This window comes from Fusarium odoratissimum (assembly GCF_000260195.1).
Source record: "Fusarium odoratissimum NRRL 54006 unplaced genomic scaffold supercont1.2, whole genome shotgun sequence".
Lineage (NCBI taxonomy): Eukaryota > Fungi > Ascomycota > Sordariomycetes > Hypocreales > Nectriaceae > Fusarium > Fusarium odoratissimum.
In genome coordinates, this window is record NW_022158688.1 from 88,891 (window position 1) to 111,961 (window position 23,071).

Below are 23,071 nucleotides of genomic sequence, written 5' to 3' on the forward strand. Positions count from 1 at the left end.
TAGTCTGTGACCCTGTTCATTACTATGTTTAGTCGCCACGACTGCCGTAGCTTTGATCCTGCTGTTTTCAGCATATACGTTGTCTTCAACTTCAAATCTAGCCAAAATGGTTATTAGCGCCTTAAACAACGGTCCGTTCGTCGCAATCTTTCCAGAGAATCATGCTAGTAGAGTACAAATCCTTGCAGCGGAAAAAGCTCTGAGAATTGGCCCCAAAACACCACCATCAGAGCTGCTCTGAACGGGGGCGGGCCATTTGTGACGCGATGTCTGTCAGTGGCGTGTTCGCTAATTAAAAAAACTACTAGCGGGCCATAAGACGGTATCGCCTGTGGGGGTGTCGGGCGTAGTTCCGATAGATCCCCCGTCCTCCGCCTCCAAGTTTCCCCGCAGTAGCTCTCGTTCGTGACTTGTGGTGTACTGTATCTGTATCGGAGCTGCAGCAGCCCCGAGTTGTAGTTATATGAAGTCTTCCTGTCTTCGTCGATCACTTTAGCTCATCACTCGGTGTTCAGAGTAACTACACATCAACTAGATCAATTCTCGGCACATCTTATAATTCATCGAAGTTCAAGGCCCGTCATGGTTAAAGCAGTCGAGGTACAGCACAGTGATTGCATCACTCCTGCTGAAGCAACTGCCAATTACGGTCAAAAGACCGCAACCGCAGATCTTGAGGTACTGTAGAACATGCCCGAGGCTTACATAGCCAATGTACTAACATCTCAATTCTAGACTGCCAACTACGCCCAAGGTGCCCCGGTCGAGATTGACGATGAGACAAACAAGGAGCTATTCTGGACTGTCAACAGGCGCATCCTGGCTTGCATGCTCGGAACATACTTTTGTCAATCCCTGGACAAGGGCACGCTTGGCTTTTCGTCTGTCATGGGTATCCAGGAAGACGCCAATCTCCACGGACAGCAGTTCTCGTAAGTTGAGCCGTTCTTTTGTGGCAATAGGGATAATAGCACGAGATGGCCCATTCAACGTACTGACGACTTGGCCGTTCAGATGGTTAGGAACAATCCTCTATATGGGAGTTCTCGTCGGCGAATATCCTACCAATTTTCTGCTCCAAAAGCTGCCAGTTGCCAAGTACTTGGCGACCAATGTCTTCTGCTGGGGTGTTGTGATTGCCTGTTCTGCGGCTGCCAAGAACTTTGCAAGCCTCATGGTAGTTCGTTTCCTTTTGGGTGTGTTTGAGTCATGCGTTCAGCCAGCTTTCATCATCATGTGAGTCATGGGTATCCTCTAACCTTTTTGTCTCTTCTGATCTAATGATGTGGTGTGATAGGACGAGCATGTGGTACACAAAGCGAGAACAAAGCATCTTGACGTCCCTCTGGTACTGTATGACTGGAGTTCAGCTCATGGTATGAAAGGTCCCTCTAAGCATAACACTAAAGCATCATGACCTGACATACGTACTTCTAGGTTGGTGGCATCATTGCATGGGGAGTGTCTCACTACAAGGATGGAGTCATCTATCCTTGGCAACTACTGTTCCTCGTTCTTGGACTACTCACCTGTGTCTGGGGCTTGTTCATCGGCTGGTGGCTGCCCGATTCTCCAATGAAAGCAAAGTGCTTCAACGAAGACCAGAAGAGGCTCATGGTTGAGCGTGTTCGTGCCAACGAGACCGGTATCCAGAACAAGTCTTACAAAAGGTACCAGGCCATTGAAGCAGCCACGGATCCCATTGTTTGGTGCTATGTTATGCTTCAACTTACCTCTACTCTGATCATCGGCGGTCTGGGTGTCTTCTCGAATCTCATCATTTCCTCCTTCGGATTCACCTATCTCCAAACCCAGCTCCTCAACATTGCTCAGGGTGCTGTGACGATCATAGTCATGGTCGGAAGCGCCACACTCGCAACAGCCACGGGGCAGACTGCCTGGGTGATGCACGCATGGACAATGTAAGTCAACAAAAAGGCTCTGATTAAAGCACATGAGTACTAACACATTTATCAGCCCTCCTATAATTGGAACTGCTATCATCTACAGCATCCCTCCTACATCTTCGAATCGGGTTGGTCTACTCATCGCCTTTTACTGCACACAATTCTATCTCGCAGAGGGAAACCTGATCTTTTCCCTGATCTCTCGCAACATTGCCGGCCAGACTAAGAAGTCTACCACGCTAGCCATCACCTTCGTGGCTTGGGCTGCTGGTAATATGACCGCCCCACAGGTATGTTAACACCCGCATGCGTTCTTGAGATATTTACTGATGTTCTCAAGATCTTCCAAAAGTCCGATTCACCTCGTTATGAGAAAGGGTTTACAGCGCATTTCTGTCTCTACGTTCTCTTCAACATATTCCTTGTCATCCTTCGGCTCTTGTTGGTTCGTCGTAATGCTAACAAGAGAAAGGCGGCTCTGGAAGCGTCTCATGCGGCTGATGACAGTAACAAGCAGACTGAGGGTGACCAGTTGGGGCATCTGAATGCCTTCGCAGATTTGACGGACAAGGAGAATCCTGACTTTAGGTACGACTTCTGATGCAATGGTGTGCAAGCTACCGGCAAGGGATATTGTGGTGGTCTTAGGAGCAGAATGCGACGAGAGATCATCTATTGTACACATGGTGTTGTTATATAGTATATATTAGCTGCAGAATAGGATGTAGTTATCAGCCGACTGTACGATGAACATAATAGTTCTCAACAGCGCAAAGCTCATCAGGACCTCTTTAGCACGTTGTTCGAACATCCAAGGAATGGCTAAAGAATATATGGAGATCAGTCGTGCTGATGCTCTGCGGTTGATTTAGGTTGAGTCTATTTGGCTGACACCCAGAAGGATGCCCAGTCCAATTTGCTGAACCACTGATTGTCTACTGTAGATACTCAATTTATTTACATAATTAGATCATAACAAAAGGGCTGACTTGACTATGCAAACATCATGACCACTTGTGGCTTCTCAAAAGCTAAATTTCGTTTATGACTACGTCAAGTTACATATAAAGCGAATCAGACTTTCATGGTCACTTTCTTTCATGATGCAGCCAGATCGCTATATCACGCAATTATTAGGTTGTGTTATTTGTAGTTAAAACTTGTGGCTGAGAGCTTATATTCACCACGCACAATAATTACTTGGATGCTATCCCAGAACCACCTCTTGGTCTCTTCGCCCTTCAACTTCATTATGCAGAATGTACCAGGGCAAAACCTCATGCCGACAGGCGGTAGAGGAGGGTCCCGTATCCAAGAACATCAAAGCCTCCACTGTTAGGGCCATAGTTACCGCCCCCGCCTTCAACCCCAGCGGTAGAATTCCCATTGGTTTGGTCGCGATACAGCTTGGTCCAAGAAGCGTTGGCGTGTTTGATATCGTTGTAGTGTGCATAGACAAGCTCAAATCCTGGACGATGGGTGTACCTACTATCCGCTGAGATAACAGTCTGATTGCCTTCATAACTCTCGTACAACGTATACGGGACGTCATACCCAACGTTGTACTTTGAGACATATTCGGAGCTTGATTCATATCAGTTACTGGTCATACAAGGCTTGGGGCAGCGTTGTCTCAGATGGGTTTACTCACGCATGAAGCCCAGCATCTCCCAATGTGGCAAAAAAGTCATCCCCCTGGTTGTAGCCTTGTTGCATAATGACCCCAAGTAGAGAAATGTCCAGAGTCGCGTGGCCCTGGTCTCTCCCAGCCTCTTGGCCTTGGGACAGAATTTTGCCGCTACCGGACTCGGTATAGTTCTTATAAATGAAGTTGTTGATTGCTCCGCGCCCGTCTCCGTTGAGGAAGTAGTTTTTACCATATTCGTACATTGTTTGATTGTCGGTAAAGACACCGATTGCCATAATATTAGCAATATTACAAAAGTCCCAGTTTGCATACTGAATGTCAGTCGTTAGCTCAATATACCATATAAAACCGTTGATAAACGTAGAAAGAGAACTAACGTAATGGTATTCGTCCTGTCCGTTATGGGTTGTTAAGAATCTGTAGCTCTCTGAGAAAAAGACATCCTGGAGGAACGTCTTCATCTGGTCCTGCTCCGAGGCACTCCAGCCGCTATATGAACGCATAAGCTCTGCTGCATTAGCAAGCTGATAGCCGTAGATACCAGCAGCGAGGAAGCGGTCACTACTACCCCCAATAGCTACCATGGTAGATGACCAAGCATTGAGGATGGCAACAGCCGCGTCGGCATACTGGTCGTCTCCCTGTATATGCCATCGGATAGCAAGCTGATATGCCGCATGTGCGTCGTTGTAGAGGCGGGGATAATTTTCCGCATGAGTACCGTCTGAGCCGCGGTAGATAGTGGGTTGAGGATTTGGCTGGTATGTTGGAGATGCACGACTATTGTTGAGCAGGAGTTGCCAGTCTGTCTTCCATGGCTCATCGCCCTTCAGTACGTGAGTCTTGACTCTTTCCAAGTCCCGAGACGTGTGCAAGAGGCCAGGATGGACGAACCCAGTCACGGAGACGGCCAGTGCAACGATGAAAACGATTCCCTTAGCTACCATGTTGAGTATAGTGCAGATGGTTATTATCTTGGCTTTGAATGCCTGGGAGGTTATGAGTTAGCTGTGTTACTTGCAGTTGAGACCTGTGATTGAGAGCTTATATCACCACATTAAACTTAGGCCTGGGAACACGAAACTCTTATAGCCTCTCAACCACCAGGTGGAGAGCATGAATTCTTCCACTTTATGGTATGTAAACGACTCTGTTTGAATGAAGATCTCTGGATCTCGCAGTGCCCTGATGCCACGTACCATGAGCCAAAAGAGGGGAAAACAATATGTCAAGGCCGCGCCCATAACCTTTCCCGACAGACCTCCCATAACTGAAATGATCGCCACAAACCTCGCAGCGTCGTATTTTTCAGTTGCATATCCCAGTGATGATTGATCACGGTCCTCGTAATTGACAAGGTTAACCTTCTGATTCAATCATGCCCGAGTTAAGTAATAGTAGGTTCCAAAGTATACCAGGAACCGCTTCATCGACCACTTATCAGTCTCTTGGGCAATAAGAATATGTAGGCACCAGGACCGTATTGGCTTGTCTGCGACAGCTTTGCATACTATCTATGAGAAAGGCCGTTTTGGTCGTGGCCATACTGCATAATTCGGAGATGCCGTTTCAGGTTAAATTGACCCAACACCCTGGAACAAGACTAGCTGCCACCGCTTCAGTGGACGGAGAAACAATTACTCGTCGCCGTCCATGTCATGCTCCATGCCACCGCATCGTGCTTTAGGATTTTTCTACGGCACCAAAACAGCCGGGAGCCCGAGGCCTCAAGCCGTGGAACAGGGCGGAATGTGGGGAATACCGCAGGCGAGCCCAACTCCCCTGATTAACCTAGTCGTGGGTGGTCACCGATCAATCCTCCGATTATGTGCCATGTGCGACTCGTGTGTTCGCGCCAGGAACGCCATTGCGACTACTGATCATGAAACAGGTGCAAGAGATTATCCTCCACTCTCTGGCCTGGCGATCATTCCCCAGACTTTCCCCAGACTTCCCCCGCAAATGCATGCGCGATTAATTACCCGCATGGACTTGCTAATTCGGAGCTATTACGCCGAGACCTTCGTTACCAGGGTCTTCGTGAACTTGAACTTAATTATCGGAGCTGGCCCGAGAGATCCCCCGCGATGTGCCACTAAGCCTATTAACCAGCAATCATAAGACACCAATAGCGTCACTCTGCATTGCTTAAAATTATACCACGCATATTGACTTGGTCGCACTGCTGTCGATCTCTGCAGTAGTAAAAGCGTATCCGTTTACGTTCGATAACTGGTGGAGCATAACAAAGCCATTTTCGCAACCCTCAACCTTGTCGAAATCAACGAGAACTGTTTAACATGAGACTGCTTACTGTATGGTACATCCCTGTATCATGTTCATCACTTGGCTAACAAAGACTTAGTTCTCACTCTTACTCATATCGGGGGTGTCTGGTCTTGTGCAGGATGTCCCGAGCATCAATGGTAATTACTTCCACCCAGCAGAATGTCAACATCGATATTGAGCATTATTGACCCTTTGTGCAGCTGCGATCCCGTATGTTCCTTGGACTGAGGGCATGAAGCGGAAGCCATCCGACTTCAACCATCCGGGTCTCTGGCATTCTCACAACGACCTCGAAGTCATGAGAAACGGCGTTCTTAAAGGACTTGACCCATGGAAGTCAGGCTACGAACAGTTTTCCAACAGCAGTTTTTCGCAGTCATCCTACAAGATGAACGGGCCATATGCTGTGATTTCCCGAGGATCCATCAGCAACTACACCTCGTTTGCCAATGACGCCCGTGCCGCTTACCAGAACGCGATTATGTGTACAGGCCCCCCTTCTCTATACGTCTATGCAAAGCTTTATCGCTAATTAAAATGTTGCAGGGTATATCACCAAGGATCAAGCCCATTGGGATCGCTCTACTACCATTTTGGATAGCTGGGGTACAAATCTGACCAACATCATTGGGACCGACCGCTCACTGCTCATTGGCATCGAAGGAACCCTATTTGCGAATGCTGCAGAGATCATGCGATGGGAGGGCGGCTGGACAGAGGTCGGGGCAAAGTGGCAGGGAGGCCAAGGGTTCAGTATCCAGCTCTATTGGTTGTTTCTGCGACAGAGCCTGATCATTGGCCAGGCCAACTACGGCATCGCCTCCATCAAAGCTTTGATGGACTATGCAGTGTACCTCGAGGATGTCTCGGCTTACAACTTTGCCATATGGTCTTGGAAGAATGACTGGTGCGCCGGTATCGATGCAACCATTAATTCCAAGACAGGCCAGAACTCTGAATCTGGCCGAGACCAGAGCCATGTCATGTCTGGTCTCGGTTGGCTTGCTCTAGCTGCGAGAACTTCCAAGACTCAAGGGTACGACTTATTTGGGTATGGGAACAACTTGCTTCTCAAAGGAGCAGAGTACGCAGCCAAATACAACTTGAACGAAACAGTACCATACGACTCGAAATGGCGCCGATGCGAATCAGTTTTGGTCAATGGTCCCTGGCAAAACATCTCGGAGTTCAACAGAGGCATTGTTCAAGAGATTTCGGGTGTAGTTAAGAAAGCACCGGCAGTGTGGGATCTCCTCTACTATACGTCTGAAGCCAAGGGATTGAACAATCAGTGGACTACCAAGGCCAAGGAAGCATACGATGCTGCAGGCGGAGAGGTGGTGACTGGAGGTGATATGCCTGGCTTTGGAGATCTGCTCTGGGCTACAACAAAGAAGTAGCTCGACCTTAGAATAGCCCCAGAGAATCAATTGTGGTAACATGAGAAGTTGGAGACTGTGCAGTGTTCTCTCCTGCAATTCCGCGAATGTAACCCTCCAGCCTTCATGGCTAGAATTCCGACTCGAGATACAGTGGAACCTAGACTACTGCTACAAAGATCATGGTATTAAGTATCGCGCAACACCGCTGGCCTTCGACTCGAAATCTGAATGCCAGCTGTAAAAGAGCGTTTTCGCTGTAGCATAAATTATTGGGCTCGAATTTATAGTTAGCCCACTAATCCCAGCCTGTACTCTCGGCATGCAATAAATATTCAAAACGATTAAAGGTTTGGTCTAACTCCCAAAGTCAATGGAGCGGACAGTAATGTGATCAATGCTTGCGGGAACTCACATAATGTGAGGTGCAACACCATATAGTGGAGGCATTTATCCCCTGGGATGAAGTCATATGAAGCGACATGGAAGAAATGATAAACTCAATGATTGTCCTAGAAAAAGTTCCAGTTTAATTACTTTGCCTAGTCTTGATACTGCTATAGAAAGTCTCGCTATCTCGAAATGACCAAGACCTTTGTTTGCGTTGGCTTGATGCCCTTCAAGCTAACCTTGCCTCCCGATGCAGTAATTCCTTTTCCTGCCCAGACGTCCCTGATCTTCAGCTGTTGCTCAACAGAAAGACCAGGGATGTCTTCCAAGGAGATCCCAACGTCCACGTCGCCGCTACCATAGTTCTGGACCAAGATCACATGTCGCCTCTTCCCAGAACTTAGTGGCCCTGCCCAAACCTGATAACTGCCTTCCTCAGATAGCTTTGGCAGATACACGGCAGGCTTGCCCGCGTCATCCTGGTTCAAGGCGATGATGTCCTTGTTCTTGTAAATGGCGAGCGAGGTATCGCTGATATTCTTAAGATCGGCGCCGATGATAAGGGGAGACTTCAGGGCAGCCCAGAAAGAGAAGTGGGTTTGTTCTTCCAGCTCTGTCATGGTCCAGGTCCCAATCTCCAACATATCCATGTCGGCTAGATCAGAAATTAGTACAAGTCCTTGCAAGCAATAGCATCGCTGATGAATAAACTTACCCCAAGAGCCTGGTTTCGAGAATGGACTGATTTCTCTCATCTTGCGTATCATCGTCAGCACGCTGACGCCAGCATAGCCTTGGTTCATGCAATAAGCCGTCTTGCATATGCTCGCTCTGTCTTTAGCGAAAGACGAGTAGATGTCGCCCGACATACGGTAAGACTCGCCTATCTGGTCGGCCCAGAGCCAGGGAAACTGGTTACCCCATTCGCAAAGCGAATAGAAGATCTGACGACCTGAGGCGGCCAGCGCGTACGACATCTTGAGAAACCGTTCTTGCACAGAGAGAGTGTTGCTTTGGAAGCCACCACAGTTGTCGTACTTGAGGTAGTCGACACCCCAACCAGCAAATGTCTGTGCGTCAATTTCCTCATAGCCATAACTACCAGGATACTTTCCGCACGTGAAGATACCGGCATCACTATAGATCCCGACCTTGAGTCCCTTGGAGTGAACGTATGAGGCAGTGGCAGAGATACCGCCGGGGAACCTGGTGTGGTTTGCTGCAAGCTTGCCGTCCGTATCACGCTCACTGTCTTGCCATCCGTCGTCAATCAGCACGTGGTCATACCCAAGCTTAGCAAGACCAGTATCCACGAGGGCATTGGCGGTTGACCTAACCAGCTCGTCGCTCACGTTGAGCTTGAAGCTGTTCCATGAGTTCCAGCCTTTCTCAAGTCAGCACAGTACTTGTAGCGACGTGTTGTCAACAGCACTCACCCATCTGTGGCTTCTGGGCCAAGACCTTGGCCGCCAAGGCCACCTTTGCCGATAACAAAACGTAGAAAATAGATCTCATTGCAATTGACGAACTGAGGTGTCAGGGAAAGTTGATGTAACGTGGAATTTTCTGAACCGTAATCTTTGTTCCGGCCTCAAGTATTCATGGCCAGATTAGTTCGATGTTGACGAATCGAGATGCGATGCAATACCTCCGCTATTTCTTCCACGCCGCCTGATACAGAATGCTCAATTTTAGGGACATGGCTTGGTGAACGGTCATTCGGACGAACTGCCGGACGAATATCCCATACCCCTTACTCCGCACCCCCAATCCCCGGGAGTCACCCCGCAATTCCCGTACCATAATGAACTTAGTGGCGAGTGGCGGGCCATCTTTCGGGCGTGTGACATGTTTCCCGGCTGTTGTTTAATCCTTAATTGATAGGAGGCTTAGTAACAATCCGCCTTCGATGTCTGGGGAAACAGTCTGATATCATCCAGGCAGCCTTTTATATCATCAAAGTTACATCTACTTTTCTACAAATTTGCTGACCCGTCAAGATCTAACTTAAGCGCTTCTGTCTCATAGTAACAGACTTCGAATTATCAACATGAAGCTTCAACTATCGCTTGTCTTGTTCGCTGCCGTTGCATCATGTAATGCGAAAGTCTTCGATAGACAAGCACTGTCATACGCTCCGATCTCAGAGGAAATCTACCAACCTCCCACCAAGTCGGGAGAAACTACATTGCTTGACTTCATCAAGTCCCGCGAGGATTTGTCCGAGCTTTCCAAACTTGTTGAGCAGACACCAGGTTGGTGACCTCGAATTCCCAACCGTCACCAGTGTATTCAGAGCTGACTGGATAAAGGTTTCCTTCAAGCGTTTAGTACAAGTGCAGACTGGCAATACACATTTATCGCGCCTTCCAATGAAGCGTTCAATAATACAGGTGAATACTATAAGACATTTGCCAGTACACCCAAGGGACGCTGGTGGTCTGGACAGATGCTTCAACATCACTACATTCCCAACTCGCGTCTATACACGAGCAACTTCACTGCGGAAAAGACTCGATTTCAACTGGGGTCTTACCTCTATGCATCGGCTGAGATCAAAGGCGGAGATCTTGTACTCAACAATGTGGCGACCATCGTCGAAGCCAATATCCCTGTAACCAATGTAAGTGCCCGGGGAGAGAGAAGACTAGACTGAGGATGATTGGAGACTAATGAATGCAGGGCCTTGTACACATCAGCGATCGTATTCTGGCTGGCGATGCCATGATCTACGAGGCTGACATTGGAACAACTAAGCAAGGCTTCATCCCTGGTTCTTGCTCTAACCCCAACCTACCTTATTGCTGAGCGTGAATACATTGAGAGCATCTAGCCTTATTATTCTATATACAGACATCCTATACATATGTGGTATCATTATCCTAGACTTAGCAGCAACCAATCTGGCATTCTTGCCAGAACCTATACATCTTTTGCTTCATGACGTGTTCACACCAGATAAACTTCTTCAACCTCATCTCCACTAGCTCCCAGTCCTGGCCGTAACCAGTTGAGTAGAAGCACCGATAACGTTCCACCAACGCAGCCGCTTGGTCCTTATGGAGCTGACTCTTTGTTAGGCCACCAGCCATATGCAGCAACCAGAATGAGATGTCCGGCGCAAGCTTCCACGGCGACATTTGTCTTGCGAAGTCTGTCATACAATCAAGTATCTCTGTGACACACTTCTCGGGCGCAAAGTACCCTCCCCAAACACCTTCAGAAAGTCGATATGTACAGAGATAAGCTGCAAAGAGGCACGCTCTGTAAATCAGGGTTTCTTCGCTCTGGGAACCATCTCTTCTTGTTCCACCAAGAAGATCCACAAGTCTAATCTGCAAGTTGGCTTGGCTATTGCATAATGGGTACCCCTCATCATCCAAGTCCTCCATCAACGGCATTGGGGTAACTGAAATATCCTTGTCGTCATTATCGACAAAGGTGATTGGCGCTCTTGTCCCTCGGCGCATTGTGTCCACGGCGCAGCATAATGCGTTGAGATCCTCGAACACAGCAGGTACTGCTGCAGGCCACCCATAGGTGTGTGGTATGAATCCTTGCGGCAAAGCAAAGTAGCTACGGTACGTCTCATCCTCCCGCAAGCGGGTAAACATCCCGCGATTGTCGAATTGCAAGACTCGGGGTGCACCAGTTGCAAGGGAGCAGATTATGTCCTGCCAAAACAGAGCTCGCTGAACCTGAGTAACATGCGAGACACTATATTGACTGGTCAAAATGTTGCGTTGGGAGATTATAGTTTGGAGGCCATGGATATGTGTAGCAGCGCAGGCAGGACCTGGATTTGTATCGCGGACTCGGTATTCATAGCTAATCAACATGAGAATGGCTGTTATGGTATGGAGTACTGTCGAGTCACCGCCAAAATGGGATAAGTCTCGATTGAGAGACTGAAGAACCTGACTGCGGTGGTGCATCGTTTCGTAGTTTTGCTGGTAGTCGTTGGCTGCTAATGCGAGGAGAAGAGATAGAGCATGGAACAATGACTTGTGGGTCAACAATGGCGCCTGGCCATCCTCGTTACCTAAGCCTTGGAGCACAACACAATGTGTCTGTTGATCGATTCGAAACAGCGGTTCCCCGACGGCCTTGGCTAATGCTATGGAAAACAGATTAGCAGTTGAGCTTAACACGAGGCTTACGAAGGTCTCGAGCCCTACGATATCTAAGAAGCTGTCGTAATCGTTCGGGACTCTCGCACAGGGTGTTGAACGGGTCGAGGAGACTGGGGGAAACTCGAGAAAAGGAATTGCCGCTCATGCCGCTGAGCCAAGTAGGTTGAGCGGAATCAACAGTGCCAGTCCCGGCAGCAAGAACATCCGTCGAATACACAACGGAAACATCAAGATCGATGTTCGTATCAGGGTCACGGCATTGCTCTCGTCTCTGACCCATGTTGTCGCGGTGGATAGCATCCCGTAGGATTCCTCCTTGATGCTGGTTAGGAAGTAAGAGGGGGATAGACTTGGGCATGATGTCAAATAGAACTATATACTGTCATAAAATGTCGGGTTTCAAGGGCAGAGGTCGTAGGGCGATAAGGCGTATATGAGATACAAAGCTACGAGAAAGAATGAGAGAGCGAAATTCAACTTGTGGGGCCAACAGGTAAGCTGGCTGACTAATTGCTGCGCTGAAACCGTAGTAGATCACTCTAGAGGTCTGGGGTAAGTAGTGAACCTTAGCAGGTAGGCTCTTAATTGACATTCTGATGATAACTCGACTCAAGGATCTTATTCCTTGTGATTGCCTAAGATACATTAATTAACTCACAGCTGATGCTTCCATCAGGCATACCAAATATGCATTTTCAATTCTTTAATTCCATATCGTATTTAATCTATCTTTTAATCTATGTACTGGCCATCCAATATTCCTGCCAAAGCTATCTATAAAACGAAGCACCTCCTGTTGTTCTACAGGATTGGTCAACAAACACCCACCTAGACCGTTAGCGATCTTCCTTAGTAAGAGGTGATCCAGAGCTCACAAGTAAAAAGTAGATGATGTACGGTGAACCCAGCACCAACTACCGAAGGGTTATGGATGCCAAGACCGATAGCGATATGGAGGTCCTTCATGGCCGCTTTCTAAGATTACAAGTTTAGCAACCAGGCTTGAAGGAAGATGATTGACGTACATCTGCGGCTACCCGATGCTCGATAGTTCTTAAACTAGACACCCATAGTCTGGGCTCTGAGATGTGCAGCAGAATGCGAGCCAGACAATAGTGTTGATATCCCATTACTGCAAAAGCATAAGTCATTTTGCTCCGTCGGAAAGTATGCAACGCACTGACCTTGAGCGGGATTCATCATCCACACAATAGGAAAAGCCGATTTGACCCCAGTAGAAGTACTCTTGACATCAGAATGATGATAAGGAGAATAGTGCGCCGGTATAGAATCATGCCAGCTCGCAACCTCCTTACCAAGATGCGCCCACGTTTCGTAGTCGGGCTGTGCACCCGGGCTAAAACAGGTGGCCAATACCTGACAGCAAAGAAGAATAATCCGATTGGCAAAGTCCTCATCAGTCGTGTCTACAAATGATCTGGAGCGTCTATATTTGTTCAGATCTACTTGCATCGGCTCGCCTCTAATGAGAGAAATGTGTAAATTTTGTCGAAGCATTATCCAGCTGGCCGCTTCACTTAAACCGCCTTGGGCTATGAAGTCAGGGATGTTATTCCAGAGTCGTGCGCATCCAACAAGATGGGTTCCAGTGTCGACATCTTTCAAAGCGTTAATGTGCAAACTCTAGTCATGGCCTCTGCTTGGACTGGCTTACCACACATCTCCTCGTACAATCGTAATAGGACAGCTGCTGCCAGAAGATTTTCATCTAAAGATGACATCGGATCATCAAGGATGGGGATCAAAATGCGTAGAGCATAGCTATGATACTCTTCGCTACTTTCGTCGTCAATACCAGTGACCATTACTAGATGACGTGATGAGAAAGCTAGGATGGAGTATCCTAGGAGCGGCAGTTGGCGAGCCCTCTTCGGCACTTCGCGACCAAAGCGCTTCGACGGATCACAGATATCAATCTGGAAATGGGCCGTCAGAGACATTATATGATGTACATAAAGATTAGCTTACTCTTGGTGAAAGATCTTGGAGGTAATTAATTAAGAGAAAAGCTTCCCGTCGACTTCTTAATGGGGAGGTAAATCCACGCGGGCTGCCAATGAAATAGTTGGATAGGCAAGATGCTGGAGAAGACAGCCTTTGCTACATGTCAATTCAGCGCCTAAATTTTGTCCCAGTGAAAAGCCTTACCCCATGTCCTCGCTTGATCTGGATTCTGGCGAGTTATCTGCAAGGCATAGAGACGGCGGCATGACCGCATCGTGAATAGGCGAATTCGCCATTATGAGATGAAGAGCGGAGAGAAAACTACGTTGGACTGTGGAGAATGACTAGGGGGGCAAATAAAGCAGTCGCTCCTTCGGTAAGCCGAAAGACTCCCCGCATTCTCCATGGATGATGAACACGATAGAGTTTGCTCTTTGTCTTGGCTGCTTGGAGTCAGTGAACTTCCCCCGCAGATAATGGCTCAATTTGGTGTAGTTGTTCCGGGGCTAAGTTTGAGGCCGGGACCTAGCCTCGGAACAAGCAGCCCAAATCTGGATTCCGTGACTCTTGTAGCATTTGAGTCTGATCCACTTGGGCCCGGAATTACCTCCCAACCGAGCCAAATACAGGTATAAGTCTCCCGACCTATCCCAGCTTGTTCTCTGTGCCCCGCTAATTCCATTTCGCTTCTTTCTTCCCCAGACGTCTACATGATACGATATGGGACGGACAGGGCAAAGAATCTCGGGTTGTAAGGTAAGCCAAGCCCCATGCTTATTTTCCATCGCTGTCTCACTGATTCTTGCTAGAATTGCCGTTTGAAGTGAGCTACGTCATACAGGTAACTTGATCATGGCTAAAATTTAGTCTGTGCTGTTAGACATCTGAAATGTAACCTAGTGTCTTTCAATCCATCTACAATAGCCATAAGCTAATTAGATATCTACATTCAAGGCGACGATGAAAGTCCGTGTGCTCAGTGCGTCACGAGAAACCTCCATTGTGACAGAAGCCTCCAATGTCGATTTCGCCACAGTAGACTTGGCTCGACGTGAGCAATGGCAATGCCCCATAACAAAAATGATATACTAAGAAAGCACAAGAAAACGTGGAAGGGGGCTGGACTTTCCACCGAATCAACGGTGGTGCAAGCTCGTCAAGCAAGAGATCGAATTTGTGGATCAGACGTTAGACATCGTTCGATCATTCAACTCTTTTTCAGACCCTGAAGCCTACCCCAGCTCGTCGGAAGACCAGCCCTTTTGCTTGTTGGGAGGACAAGACACAGAGCAAACATCACCATGTATTGGTAGTCAGCATGCTGTCGACGATGCGCAACAACGTCCGACCAGCTCGACTTACTCGCATACAGATAGTCAACCCCAAGAGTCTAATAATCTAGGCCACGCCGCTTTGCCATTTCACCAGCATTCTGATCAATTACCCGGGCTGGTGTTTCACGAATACACAAACGTTACGGCTGAGCAGATTGACAGTAACCTGGATAACACCGAATTTACGGCACAGGATACCTATGCTTCATACGGTGATAAATACCAGCTACGTCTACCCACCCGCGTGCTCAAGCAAGACGAGGCAGAGTTGGTTCGCCACTTCCTTTCCGGCTTCAGCGATGCCTTCGATCTTGGGGATCCAGATCGGCCATTCTCCAGTTGGATATCAACCCGAGTGTTACAATATCCTCGACTTCTCGAGTCTGTCTTGACGATCGCCTCGAGACATCTTGGCAAGGGGAAAACTAGTACAACTTGCCTCGACTCAGCGGCTGAGCCGTCTTCTGATTATACTCAATGTTTGCCTAGCATCAGTTCAAACATTAACTCTTCTTTGGAAGAGACCCATTCTGTTGCGGACCTGTTATCACGATTTGCGCAAAGCATGGAAGGTCAGTGTCTTGATCGTCAATGTCTTTTATTTTCTGTTGTCTGGAGCACCTTTGTTGTTATTTTGCTAGTGTAGGACCCGTTTCACTAATTACTCGGTACGCACAGCTAAATGCTCGGTCTCCTCTCCCTCTCTCGGTCAAGCGACCATGATGGACGAACCGACAGAACCCTTTGAACAAGGGGACCTCCCCGAAGCCGCCTCGTGGGCAAATCTGCGACTGGAAGCCTACTTGGCGGTTGTCAATCAGGCACCTTTCCCATCATACTTAGATTCCCTGTGCGCAGACAAGAGAGGCGCTCCCGTCGATGACAAAGACTGGGCGAACCTTATGCTTCTTCACTTGACAGACATTATCCGATACTGTTTCTCAGACAATAAAGATACCGAGCACTATGCTGCGCTGCTGAGAGACACTACTATCTGGTCGGAGACAAAACCAGATTCCTTCGATCCTATATATACATGCAATCACCCCGAGAAACAAGTACTTCCAGATATATGGCTATATAGCGAACCAGTGGCTGCTGGCTTGCAATACTACCATCTCAGCAGGATGCTTCTCATGTCTCACGATCCGCGTCTTCCAAAGATTGGACTTGCAAGGAACAGGACGATGAAGCAAATAGAGGTACAAAATCACGGGACTACTGAGGGATTTTGTCTAATGTCGAGTAGGTCGAAATGAAGAACGATACCAAGATAGTCTGCGCAATCGCCGCAGGCATGGGCGAAGCCAGTCCCACATACCTGTGCGTTTATGTTATAGGCCCCGAACTTTGGCAATTATGCTTATGTGTATTGAGGACTGCATGCATGGCCATAGCATTGGTCGGAGACCTTTTCGACAAACGCGCTGAACAAGATACCCTCCTTTGCGTTCTAACTAATGCAACTGATCGGTTTGGATGGCCTACTTCTTACATGTATGATTTGACTAATATATTTACTTACAATCTGGAAGCTAATTCTCTATAGCAAGGACAGTCTAAAGAAGACGTGGGGATGGCTTTAGCTAGGCCATGATGATAGCTGCAAAGTAGCATAATTTTGAGTCTGCACTATACGCTTACTAAGCTCTGTGTGTGATGTTCTAATAGCCGTACCAATATTGGGCTTTTCGAGAGTAATTGTCAATACGTACAACCTTTAAATTAAGCGATATCATCACAAGTCCTGGAGGAGAGCGAAAACATACATGATAATGAAATAAATCCAGAACATGGCATGGTTCCCCATGGGGTACTCCGGAGGATGCGCCACTAATCTCCACTCGCTCCAAAGCATGAGACCCTAAAAACGATGGCAACAGTTGCATAACAAATCCGGGGTGTTTGTTCCGGCGACACGCGAGATGATCTCCGCAAGGTTCGGAACAAGAACACCAAAACGAGAAGAATCGTAAATGTCAACGCCAACTCCCCGCCATTTATTGTCCACATGGTCTAGGCCAAGTCACAAGTCGAAGTGCCCTCACCACGTACCAAGCTGAACCTTGCCTTGCCAATTGATAAAGGAAACTAACTCCGGCAGAGACGAAGCCCACCTTTTCACCCCAGACTCTCACACCCGGGGATCGGAAAACATGGAGCCGACGGCAGTCAACACGGAGGAGCGGGGTCGTTATCTGGGGAAGACTGTTTCTTGAATCGAGATTTTGTGCACAATTCCCAGGTTCCAACCGCTGCCCCGCTAATACCCCAACTTTTGAGGTGGTCCGCCCCAGGAAACAAGGTTTCTCGGGATCGTGAGAGTGGACTAGGCCAATCAAACAACATGTAATTGTCGCATGAATCGTTAGCCTCGTAGGAGTATATATATGGCGCTGCGCTCCGTTTACGTATTGCAATTTTCCTCACAACAAGCTCGCTCATCTGCATCACAACATTCGTCTCTGTCTTAGTCTTCCATCTTGACGTTTTGCAACATGTCTTCTCACGATGACCGCAAGTCCTCAATTGAGGGCGGTGGCATAGAAAAGTCGACGTCCACCAATGTCGAACACCTCGAAAAGTCCCACGGCACCGTTGTCGAGTTTGACGACTCCATCGAAGATACCAAGCCATCCAAATCCGTTTGGCTAATCACATTTACCGTCGCCATGGGCGGCTTCTTGTTCGGTACGTGGCCTACATACTTCTCCACCGAACTCCCCTAACAGGATCTGCCAGGTTATGACACTGGTGTCATCTCAGCTGTTCTGGTCACCATCGGCGACGATCTCGGCCACCATCTCGATTCCCATGAGCAAGAGCTCATCACTTCCATCACCTCTGGCGGCGCTCTCATCGGTGCTCTGATGGCAGGCCTTCCAGCTGACAAATACGGTCGCAAGCTTGGAATCTACATCGGCTGCTTTCTCTTCCTCGTTGGGTCTGTTGTCCAGGCCGCTGCCTTCAATATTGCCGCCATGACTGCTGGACGTCTAATTGTGGGATTCGGGGTGGGGTCGGCGGCGATGATCATTGTAAGAGCCTAGTTCTACTGAAAGTTGTCTTGGACTAAGTCACTAATGTATTCAGCCTCTCTACATTGGAGAGCTCGCCCCAGCCAAGTACCGCGGTCGCATGATTGCCTTCGACAACCTCAGCGTGACACTGGGTCAATTGGTTTCCTACGGTCTTGGAGCCGCTCTTACCGATGTTCCTCATGGCTGGAGGTACATGATCGCTATCGGCGGCGTTCCCCCCATCATCCTTGCCGCTCTGCTGCCTTGTTGTCCTGAGTCGCCTCGACAGCTTATTGCGCATGGAAAGAGAGACGAGGCTGAGAAGTGCCTGCGACGAGTTTACCCTGCTGCTACTGAGGAGCAGCTCAAGTCTAAGCTTGAACGCCTCGTATGGACTGTTGAGGTCGAGTCTTCGGTTGTGGCCAATAAGTCTCTTTGGTGGCAATTTAAGCAGCTTCACTGTGTACCCTCCAACCTTCGTGCACTGATTGCTGCTTGTACCGTCATGGCCAGTAAGTCTTCGAATATGCTTATGGGTCTGAACCTTTGTTGCTGACAATATCACAGTCTCTCAGCTCGGTGGTTTCAACACTCTCATGTACTACTCTGCGACCCTGTTCTCCCTTGTCGGGTTCAACAAGCCCACCGCCGTTGCCATTGTTGTTGGTGCTACCAACTTCCTCTTCACATTCGTCAACTTGATTGTTATAGACAAGCTCGGGCGCCGCATCATTCTGCTAGTCACCGTGCTGGGCATGGTAAGATATGCTCAAGTTCTCGGCAAAGCCACGATACTGACATCTTTTCAGGCTGTGAGCATGGTAATCGCCGCCGTTGCGTTCCACTGGATTCCCATCTCCAAAGATCTCGTCCTACAGGCCGATTCCGTCAACTGGGCTGGTATAGTCGTGCTTGTCACCATCATCTTATACGTCGCCTTCTTCGCTACTGGTGTAGCCACGATCGGCTGGGTCGGAACAGAGCTTCTACCTTTGGAGGTTCGCGCGCTTGGCACGATGATGAATACGGTCACTTGCTGGAGCTGCAACCTCATCATCGCGTCTACTTTCCTCTCCATGATGAAGAGCATGACACCTAGCGGCGCGTTCGGCTTCTACGCAGGTATCTGCTTCTTTGGCTGGATTTTTGTCATCTTCTTTTACCCGGAGGTAAAGGGGCTTCCACTTGAAGAAGTCAGGAAGGTCTTCGAGAATGGGTTTGACGTGAAGTTGGCCAAGCAGATGCAGCGTGATCTCAAGACTAACAGCCAGGCTTCTGTGGCGTTCAAGGCCTAAACGGGGGATTTCGCGTCTTGCACGGCATGGATACACTGTACACCTGATACCATTCAGGATGTTCTCCATATCCTCGATAGTCTATATTACGTTAAAATTCAATACCACCTACACTTTCAATATGCTTGAAACTATGTTCCTGATTAAATAAATACGTCAACTTCCATGCCCAGCTTTTAGCAACGATTTTGCAAACTGAAAAACGCATTCGGAACTGTTATTACTTTGGTGTAATTCGTTCTTTTAATCAGGAGATAATTAAATTAAAGGAAGGGTCGATGCTGACAGAGTCAATTTGCATGCAAGTGAAAGTATCTGAGATAACAAACCCAAAGGTAGAGTTGTAAATATGCATCGGTAATACATGGGCGAGATACAGCTGTATCTCCATTATAATCAAGGCCGGCTCTCATCACGCCAGGGTGAAAGTCAGAAGGTAGTAACCCCCGAATGACTCCAGAGACCTAGTATGGATTGTTATTGTTTGCTGTTTTGTATTAATTTATATGTTCTCTTTGCCCGAGTTAAGTATCTCAAACAAAGCATACTAAGATATACTAAAAATGAGGTGCTGGGGCAAAGGCTTCCTGTCGTTCGTAAGCTCAGCCATCAGGTAAGTAAGCATAAGGCTCTGTTAGTAGCTAAACGAGGTGCAACGTGAATTGCAGTTGCTTTTTCTTCCATGTGAGGGCATTCGGGAACTGAATGATCATCCGCTCCAAGCCATCTCTCTAAGAGTTCGAACCACAGTAGGCTCATCTTCAATCTGAAACAGGCTAAACCTAAACTTTCAGAATTTGCTTTACTAAAGACAAAGTATTGAGCATATGTATAGGGCGCTGGGCAGGGGGGGCAGACAAGAACTTCTTACTCTTCCTCCTAACTATGTCCTATGTACAACGTACCTGATGATTAACTCACCAAGAAGAGAATCAAGGAGCCAATCCATCAACCTTACTTTCTAAAGTCAGCACACCAAGATTGGTGAAGATTTATTGGTTGGGTAGTGGAGGTTATGTACAGGTTAGGATCATCGCTTTCACTATGGGTGAATTGCGTCAGTTTATGTCTGAGCCTGCTCTCTGGAAACCCTGACACCGTATGTATATGGAGCAACTTGCCTTGTATGGCCATTTAAAAATAGCTCCGTATGTCCAAGCTGGCGTGTCTGAAATAGGCAATTGTCCCCCACGCTTGGTCTGACACTGTCGGTGGACCTGGTGGACATAGCCAGCGTATGAGGAAATTCGTCCCGGACTTCCAAAAGAGATCAATGCTCGAGAAGCGAGCACAGTCCGCCATCTCAGCTTTAGGTTCCCCTTGACATCTTAGTCCTGGTTCCTTTCTGAATCGGCAAGGAAATGTTCAGAGCTCGCGGGGTAAATCTACGCGGGGTAAACTTGCTAGGAGCGGAGAAAGTCGCCAAATGTGGCAATCTCTCGATCACGATTGCATTTGGCAAAGACTAATTTATTCACCCTCGGAGAAACTGCCATGTATAAGAAAGTCATATTGTCTTCTTCATATGTATTATATCCCTACAGGTTTGCCCAAACAACAGTCTCTTCCTTTACTTCCTTTTCTAGCCCCGAGGTGCAACTACGTATTGTCTCAGCAAGAGTCTTTACCTCTTATCGAGATTGTCAATAATGTCTGGCTCCGTTGCCTCCTTGGGCTCAGCGCCCTATGCAGCTGCAGTGGGCGTCGCTGTAGTCTTCTACTTCATTATCTACCCTTTTGTTCTCTACCTCAAGGACCCCAAGGGTAAGATGTCTTGTCCAAAGAGGAAACAGTCATACTGACTCTATCCAGGTCTAAGGCGCTTCCCTAACATGTCCCCGTTCTCCGGCATGTCTAACCTTCCCTTCATGATCCTCGCTCATGGGGGCGCACGGTCGACTCATCTCGCGAAATTACACAAGACGAAGCCCATTATCAGAACGGGGCCAAACTCATTGTCCTTCGCCGGCGGTCAAGCCATCAAAGATATTTATGGTCATGGAACTCCCTGTACAAAGGACAAATCATACATCGTAGGAGCCGGAACTCATTTTCACCTGGCCGATGTTGTCGACAAACACGACCACGCTCGAAAGCGAAAGGTCCTGTCATCTGCTTACGCACTCAAAAACCTCGAGGGTTGGGAGTACAAGGTCGCGGATAAGGTGCAGCGAATGATGGACCATTTTGATAAGGTCTGCACAGCTCCTTTGCGCAAGGGTGCCAGGTTTCCCGACCCCCAAGACGTCAATGTCGACTTCCGCGCCTGGTCCAACTTTTTCTCCCTCGACGCCATCGCCGACATTGGCCTTTCGGAGAAACTTGGTCTTCTTGATCAAGGTCACGATCGTGTGGAAGCCCAGCAGACTTGCGGTGCTGTCTATGAAACTAATCTACGCGAATGCCTTTATCCCACCGCACGCAAGCAGTCCTATCTTCTTTGGACCTACGACCATTACAAGTTGCTCAATAAGATTTCCAACGTCATTCCTTTCTATCAAAAGATGTCAGAATCGGCGAAGGGCTGGGATGATATTGTATTGCGACGAGCTCAAATCCGATTAGATCGATACCAGAAGGGAGAAAAGCTTGACGACTTTTTTCAGGCGCTCATGGAGGACAAGAACGGTAACTCTCATGAGCTTGAATGGGGCGAAGTTGTTGCCGAAATCAACATTATGATGAACGCCGGAAGCGTCACGACTGCTATTGCCTTAGCCAACATTCTTTATCAGTTGATCCTCAACCCTAGGGTAATGGAGCTCCTGCGACACGAACTTGACTCTGTCCTAGAGCCCGATGAGGTGGTCGCGCCCTACGAAAAGGTTAAGCACCTTCCCTACCTTCGCGCCTGTCTCGATGAGTCGCTTCGCCTCTGGCCCCCGACTCCTCAGAATCTTGGTCGTCAGACCCCTCCTGAAGGCTTGACGATTATGGGCCAGTATATTCCGGGCAACACATCTGTTGGTGTGTCTGCTCTTGTGGCGCATCGTGACGAGAGCATTTATCCCGAGTCAGAAAAATTCATTCCTGAACGATTCTTGGGCGAAAAGGGCAAGGAACTGCAGTCTCACTTTATTACTTTCTCAGCTGGTGCTCGAGGTTGCATTGGGCGTAATATCTCTTATCTTGAACAAGCTGTTTGCCTTGCTTCAATAGTTCACCGGTATGAGTTTGCCCTACCAGCAGGCTTTGAACTGAAGAGAGAGGAGACAATGAACCACATCCTGGGGCCTATGCCTGTCAAGGTGTGGAAAAGGAATTTAGAGGAGTAAAAGCGGTAATTCAGGAGTGAGAATTTAGCTTAGTATTAAGACATAAATTGCTTAGAGGGTAATAAACTATAATATACTACTACTGCTCAATCCAGACTGTAGCTTGGCTATGATACCTTTGGTCGGCAAGGTACTGGCGAGCACTGAAATGAGTTGGTCTGACCTTTGCTGGCTACAATACATGCAGTAAGTCTTCATGCAAGTTCAAAGAAAGTGCCTTTCTTTCGGATTATTACCACCATCATTTGTCCCAGTCATATCCCTCTCACCGGTTGTGCGTTGCTGGAACTGTTGCTGCGCGAAGATCAAGTCGAGGCTCAGGCTGGAAAGTGCACTGCGGTCTTCGACATCAACTTCTGTAAAGACATCACCTTGAATCAAAGGCAACTCTGAACCATATGACCTGGATTGACATGATCAATTAGCTCAGCCTTTT

At 48.1% G+C, this 23,071-nt stretch overlaps 10 protein-coding genes across 11 annotated transcripts; 6 read left to right on the forward strand and 4 right to left on the reverse strand.

The window, feature by feature from the left end:
- Window positions 1-415: 415 nt before the first annotated feature.
- On the forward strand, window positions 416-2,591 carry FOIG_01613 (uncharacterized protein). Its single transcript, XM_031198584.1, has 7 exons — window positions 416-678; window positions 736-932; window positions 1,015-1,236; window positions 1,298-1,376; window positions 1,438-1,922; window positions 1,978-2,197; window positions 2,248-2,591. The coding sequence occupies exons 1-7, from the start codon at window positions 583-585 to the stop codon at window positions 2,506-2,508; spliced, it is 1,560 nt and encodes a 519-aa protein (XP_031070621.1). The 5' UTR covers window positions 416-582; the 3' UTR covers window positions 2,509-2,591.
- A 593-nt stretch (window positions 2,592-3,184) lies between these two features.
- FOIG_01614 (uncharacterized protein) lies at window positions 3,185-4,502 on the reverse strand (the record flags this gene model as incomplete). Its single annotated transcript, XM_031198585.1, has 3 exons — window positions 3,185-3,491; window positions 3,559-3,866; window positions 3,933-4,502. 3 exons carry the CDS (start codon window positions 4,500-4,502, stop codon window positions 3,185-3,187), a joined length of 1,185 nt encoding a protein of 394 aa, XP_031070622.1.
- A 1,240-nt stretch (window positions 4,503-5,742) lies between these two features.
- Window positions 5,743-7,244, forward strand: FOIG_01615 (uncharacterized protein; the record flags this gene model as incomplete). The annotated part of the gene is made up of 4 exons (XM_031198586.1): window positions 5,743-5,870; window positions 5,921-5,981; window positions 6,045-6,329; window positions 6,391-7,244. Exons 1-4 carry the CDS (start codon window positions 5,856-5,858, stop codon window positions 7,242-7,244), a joined length of 1,215 nt encoding a protein of 404 aa, XP_031070623.1. The 5' UTR covers window positions 5,743-5,855.
- A 551-nt stretch (window positions 7,245-7,795) lies between these two features.
- Window positions 7,796-9,128, reverse strand: FOIG_01616 (alpha-galactosidase; the record flags this gene model as incomplete). Its single annotated transcript, XM_031198587.1, has 3 exons — window positions 7,796-8,268; window positions 8,329-8,997; window positions 9,050-9,128. The coding sequence occupies 3 exons, from the start codon at window positions 9,126-9,128 to the stop codon at window positions 7,796-7,798; spliced, it is 1,221 nt and encodes a 406-aa protein (XP_031070624.1).
- A 512-nt stretch (window positions 9,129-9,640) lies between these two features.
- On the forward strand, window positions 9,641-10,421 carry FOIG_01617 (uncharacterized protein; the record flags this gene model as incomplete). Its single annotated transcript, XM_031198588.1, has 3 exons — window positions 9,641-9,868; window positions 9,926-10,236; window positions 10,296-10,421. The coding sequence occupies exons 1-3, from the start codon at window positions 9,664-9,666 to the stop codon at window positions 10,419-10,421; spliced, it is 642 nt and encodes a 213-aa protein (XP_031070625.1). The 5' UTR covers window positions 9,641-9,663.
- Window positions 10,422-10,435: 14 nt separating this feature from the next.
- On the reverse strand, window positions 10,436-12,104 carry FOIG_01618 (uncharacterized protein; the record flags this gene model as incomplete). The annotated part of the gene is made up of 2 exons (XM_031198589.1): window positions 10,436-11,730; window positions 11,774-12,104. 2 exons carry the CDS (start codon window positions 12,102-12,104, stop codon window positions 10,502-10,504), a joined length of 1,560 nt encoding a protein of 519 aa, XP_031070626.1. The 3' UTR covers window positions 10,436-10,501.
- Window positions 12,105-12,435: 331 nt separating this feature from the next.
- On the reverse strand, window positions 12,436-14,144 carry FOIG_01619 (uncharacterized protein). The gene is made up of 7 exons (XM_031198590.1): window positions 13,916-14,144; window positions 13,736-13,862; window positions 13,422-13,683; window positions 12,931-13,365; window positions 12,772-12,878; window positions 12,622-12,721; window positions 12,436-12,574 (listed from the first exon to the last, which is right to left on the reverse strand). The coding sequence occupies exons 1-7, from the start codon at window positions 14,005-14,007 to the stop codon at window positions 12,450-12,452; spliced, it is 1,248 nt and encodes a 415-aa protein (XP_031070627.1). The 5' UTR covers window positions 14,008-14,144; the 3' UTR covers window positions 12,436-12,449.
- Window positions 14,145-14,729: 585 nt separating this feature from the next.
- On the forward strand, window positions 14,730-16,838 carry FOIG_01620 (uncharacterized protein; the record flags this gene model as incomplete). 2 transcript variants are annotated; one of them, XM_031198592.1, is made up of 6 exons in its annotated part: window positions 14,730-14,746; window positions 14,815-15,617; window positions 15,724-16,247; window positions 16,295-16,368; window positions 16,423-16,542; window positions 16,595-16,694. In XM_031198592.1, 6 exons carry the CDS (start codon window positions 14,730-14,732, stop codon window positions 16,629-16,631), a joined length of 1,575 nt encoding a protein of 524 aa, XP_031070629.1. In that variant the 3' UTR covers window positions 16,632-16,694. The 2 variants fall into 2 exon arrangements, with proteins under 2 accessions (XP_031070629.1, XP_031070628.1); XM_031198591.1 differs by having other exon boundaries at window positions 16,295-16,542; window positions 16,595-16,838.
- Window positions 16,839-17,543: 705 nt separating this feature from the next.
- Window positions 17,544-19,360, forward strand: FOIG_01621 (uncharacterized protein; the record flags this gene model as incomplete). The annotated part of the gene is made up of 5 exons (XM_031198593.1): window positions 17,544-17,736; window positions 17,788-18,083; window positions 18,139-18,577; window positions 18,633-18,823; window positions 18,875-19,360. 5 exons carry the CDS (start codon window positions 17,544-17,546, stop codon window positions 19,358-19,360), a joined length of 1,605 nt encoding a protein of 534 aa, XP_031070630.1.
- A 1,649-nt stretch (window positions 19,361-21,009) lies between these two features.
- On the forward strand, window positions 21,010-22,635 carry FOIG_01622 (cytochrome P450 oxidoreductase; the record flags this gene model as incomplete). The annotated part of the gene is made up of 2 exons (XM_031198594.1): window positions 21,010-21,124; window positions 21,173-22,635. The coding sequence occupies 2 exons, from the start codon at window positions 21,010-21,012 to the stop codon at window positions 22,633-22,635; spliced, it is 1,578 nt and encodes a 525-aa protein (XP_031070631.1).
- Between the last annotated feature and the right edge of the window lie 436 nt (window positions 22,636-23,071).

Excerpts from the sequence above, each read along its gene's own strand:
- FOIG_01619 (XM_031198590.1), bottom strand. The coding sequence starts at position 14,007 with ATGGCGAATTCGCCTATTCACGATGCGGTCATGCCGCCGTCTCTATGC. Across the intron at positions 13,863-13,915 it reads AGATCAAGCGAGGACATGGG|GCTGTCTTCTCCAGCATCTT; the intron begins GTAAGGCTTTTC and ends CATGTAGCAAAG. Across the intron at positions 12,575-12,621 it reads ACATCATCTACTTTTTACTT|GTGGGTGTTTGTTGACCAAT; the intron begins GTGAGCTCTGGA and ends CTAACGGTCTAG.
- FOIG_01613 (XM_031198584.1), top strand. The coding sequence starts at position 583 with ATGGTTAAAGCAGTCGAGGTACAGCACAGTGATTGCATCACTCCTGCT. Across the intron at positions 1,237-1,297 it reads CAGCCAGCTTTCATCATCAT|GACGAGCATGTGGTACACAA; the intron begins GTGAGTCATGGG and ends GTGGTGTGATAG. Across the intron at positions 2,198-2,247 it reads GTAATATGACCGCCCCACAG|ATCTTCCAAAAGTCCGATTC; the intron begins GTATGTTAACAC and ends GATGTTCTCAAG.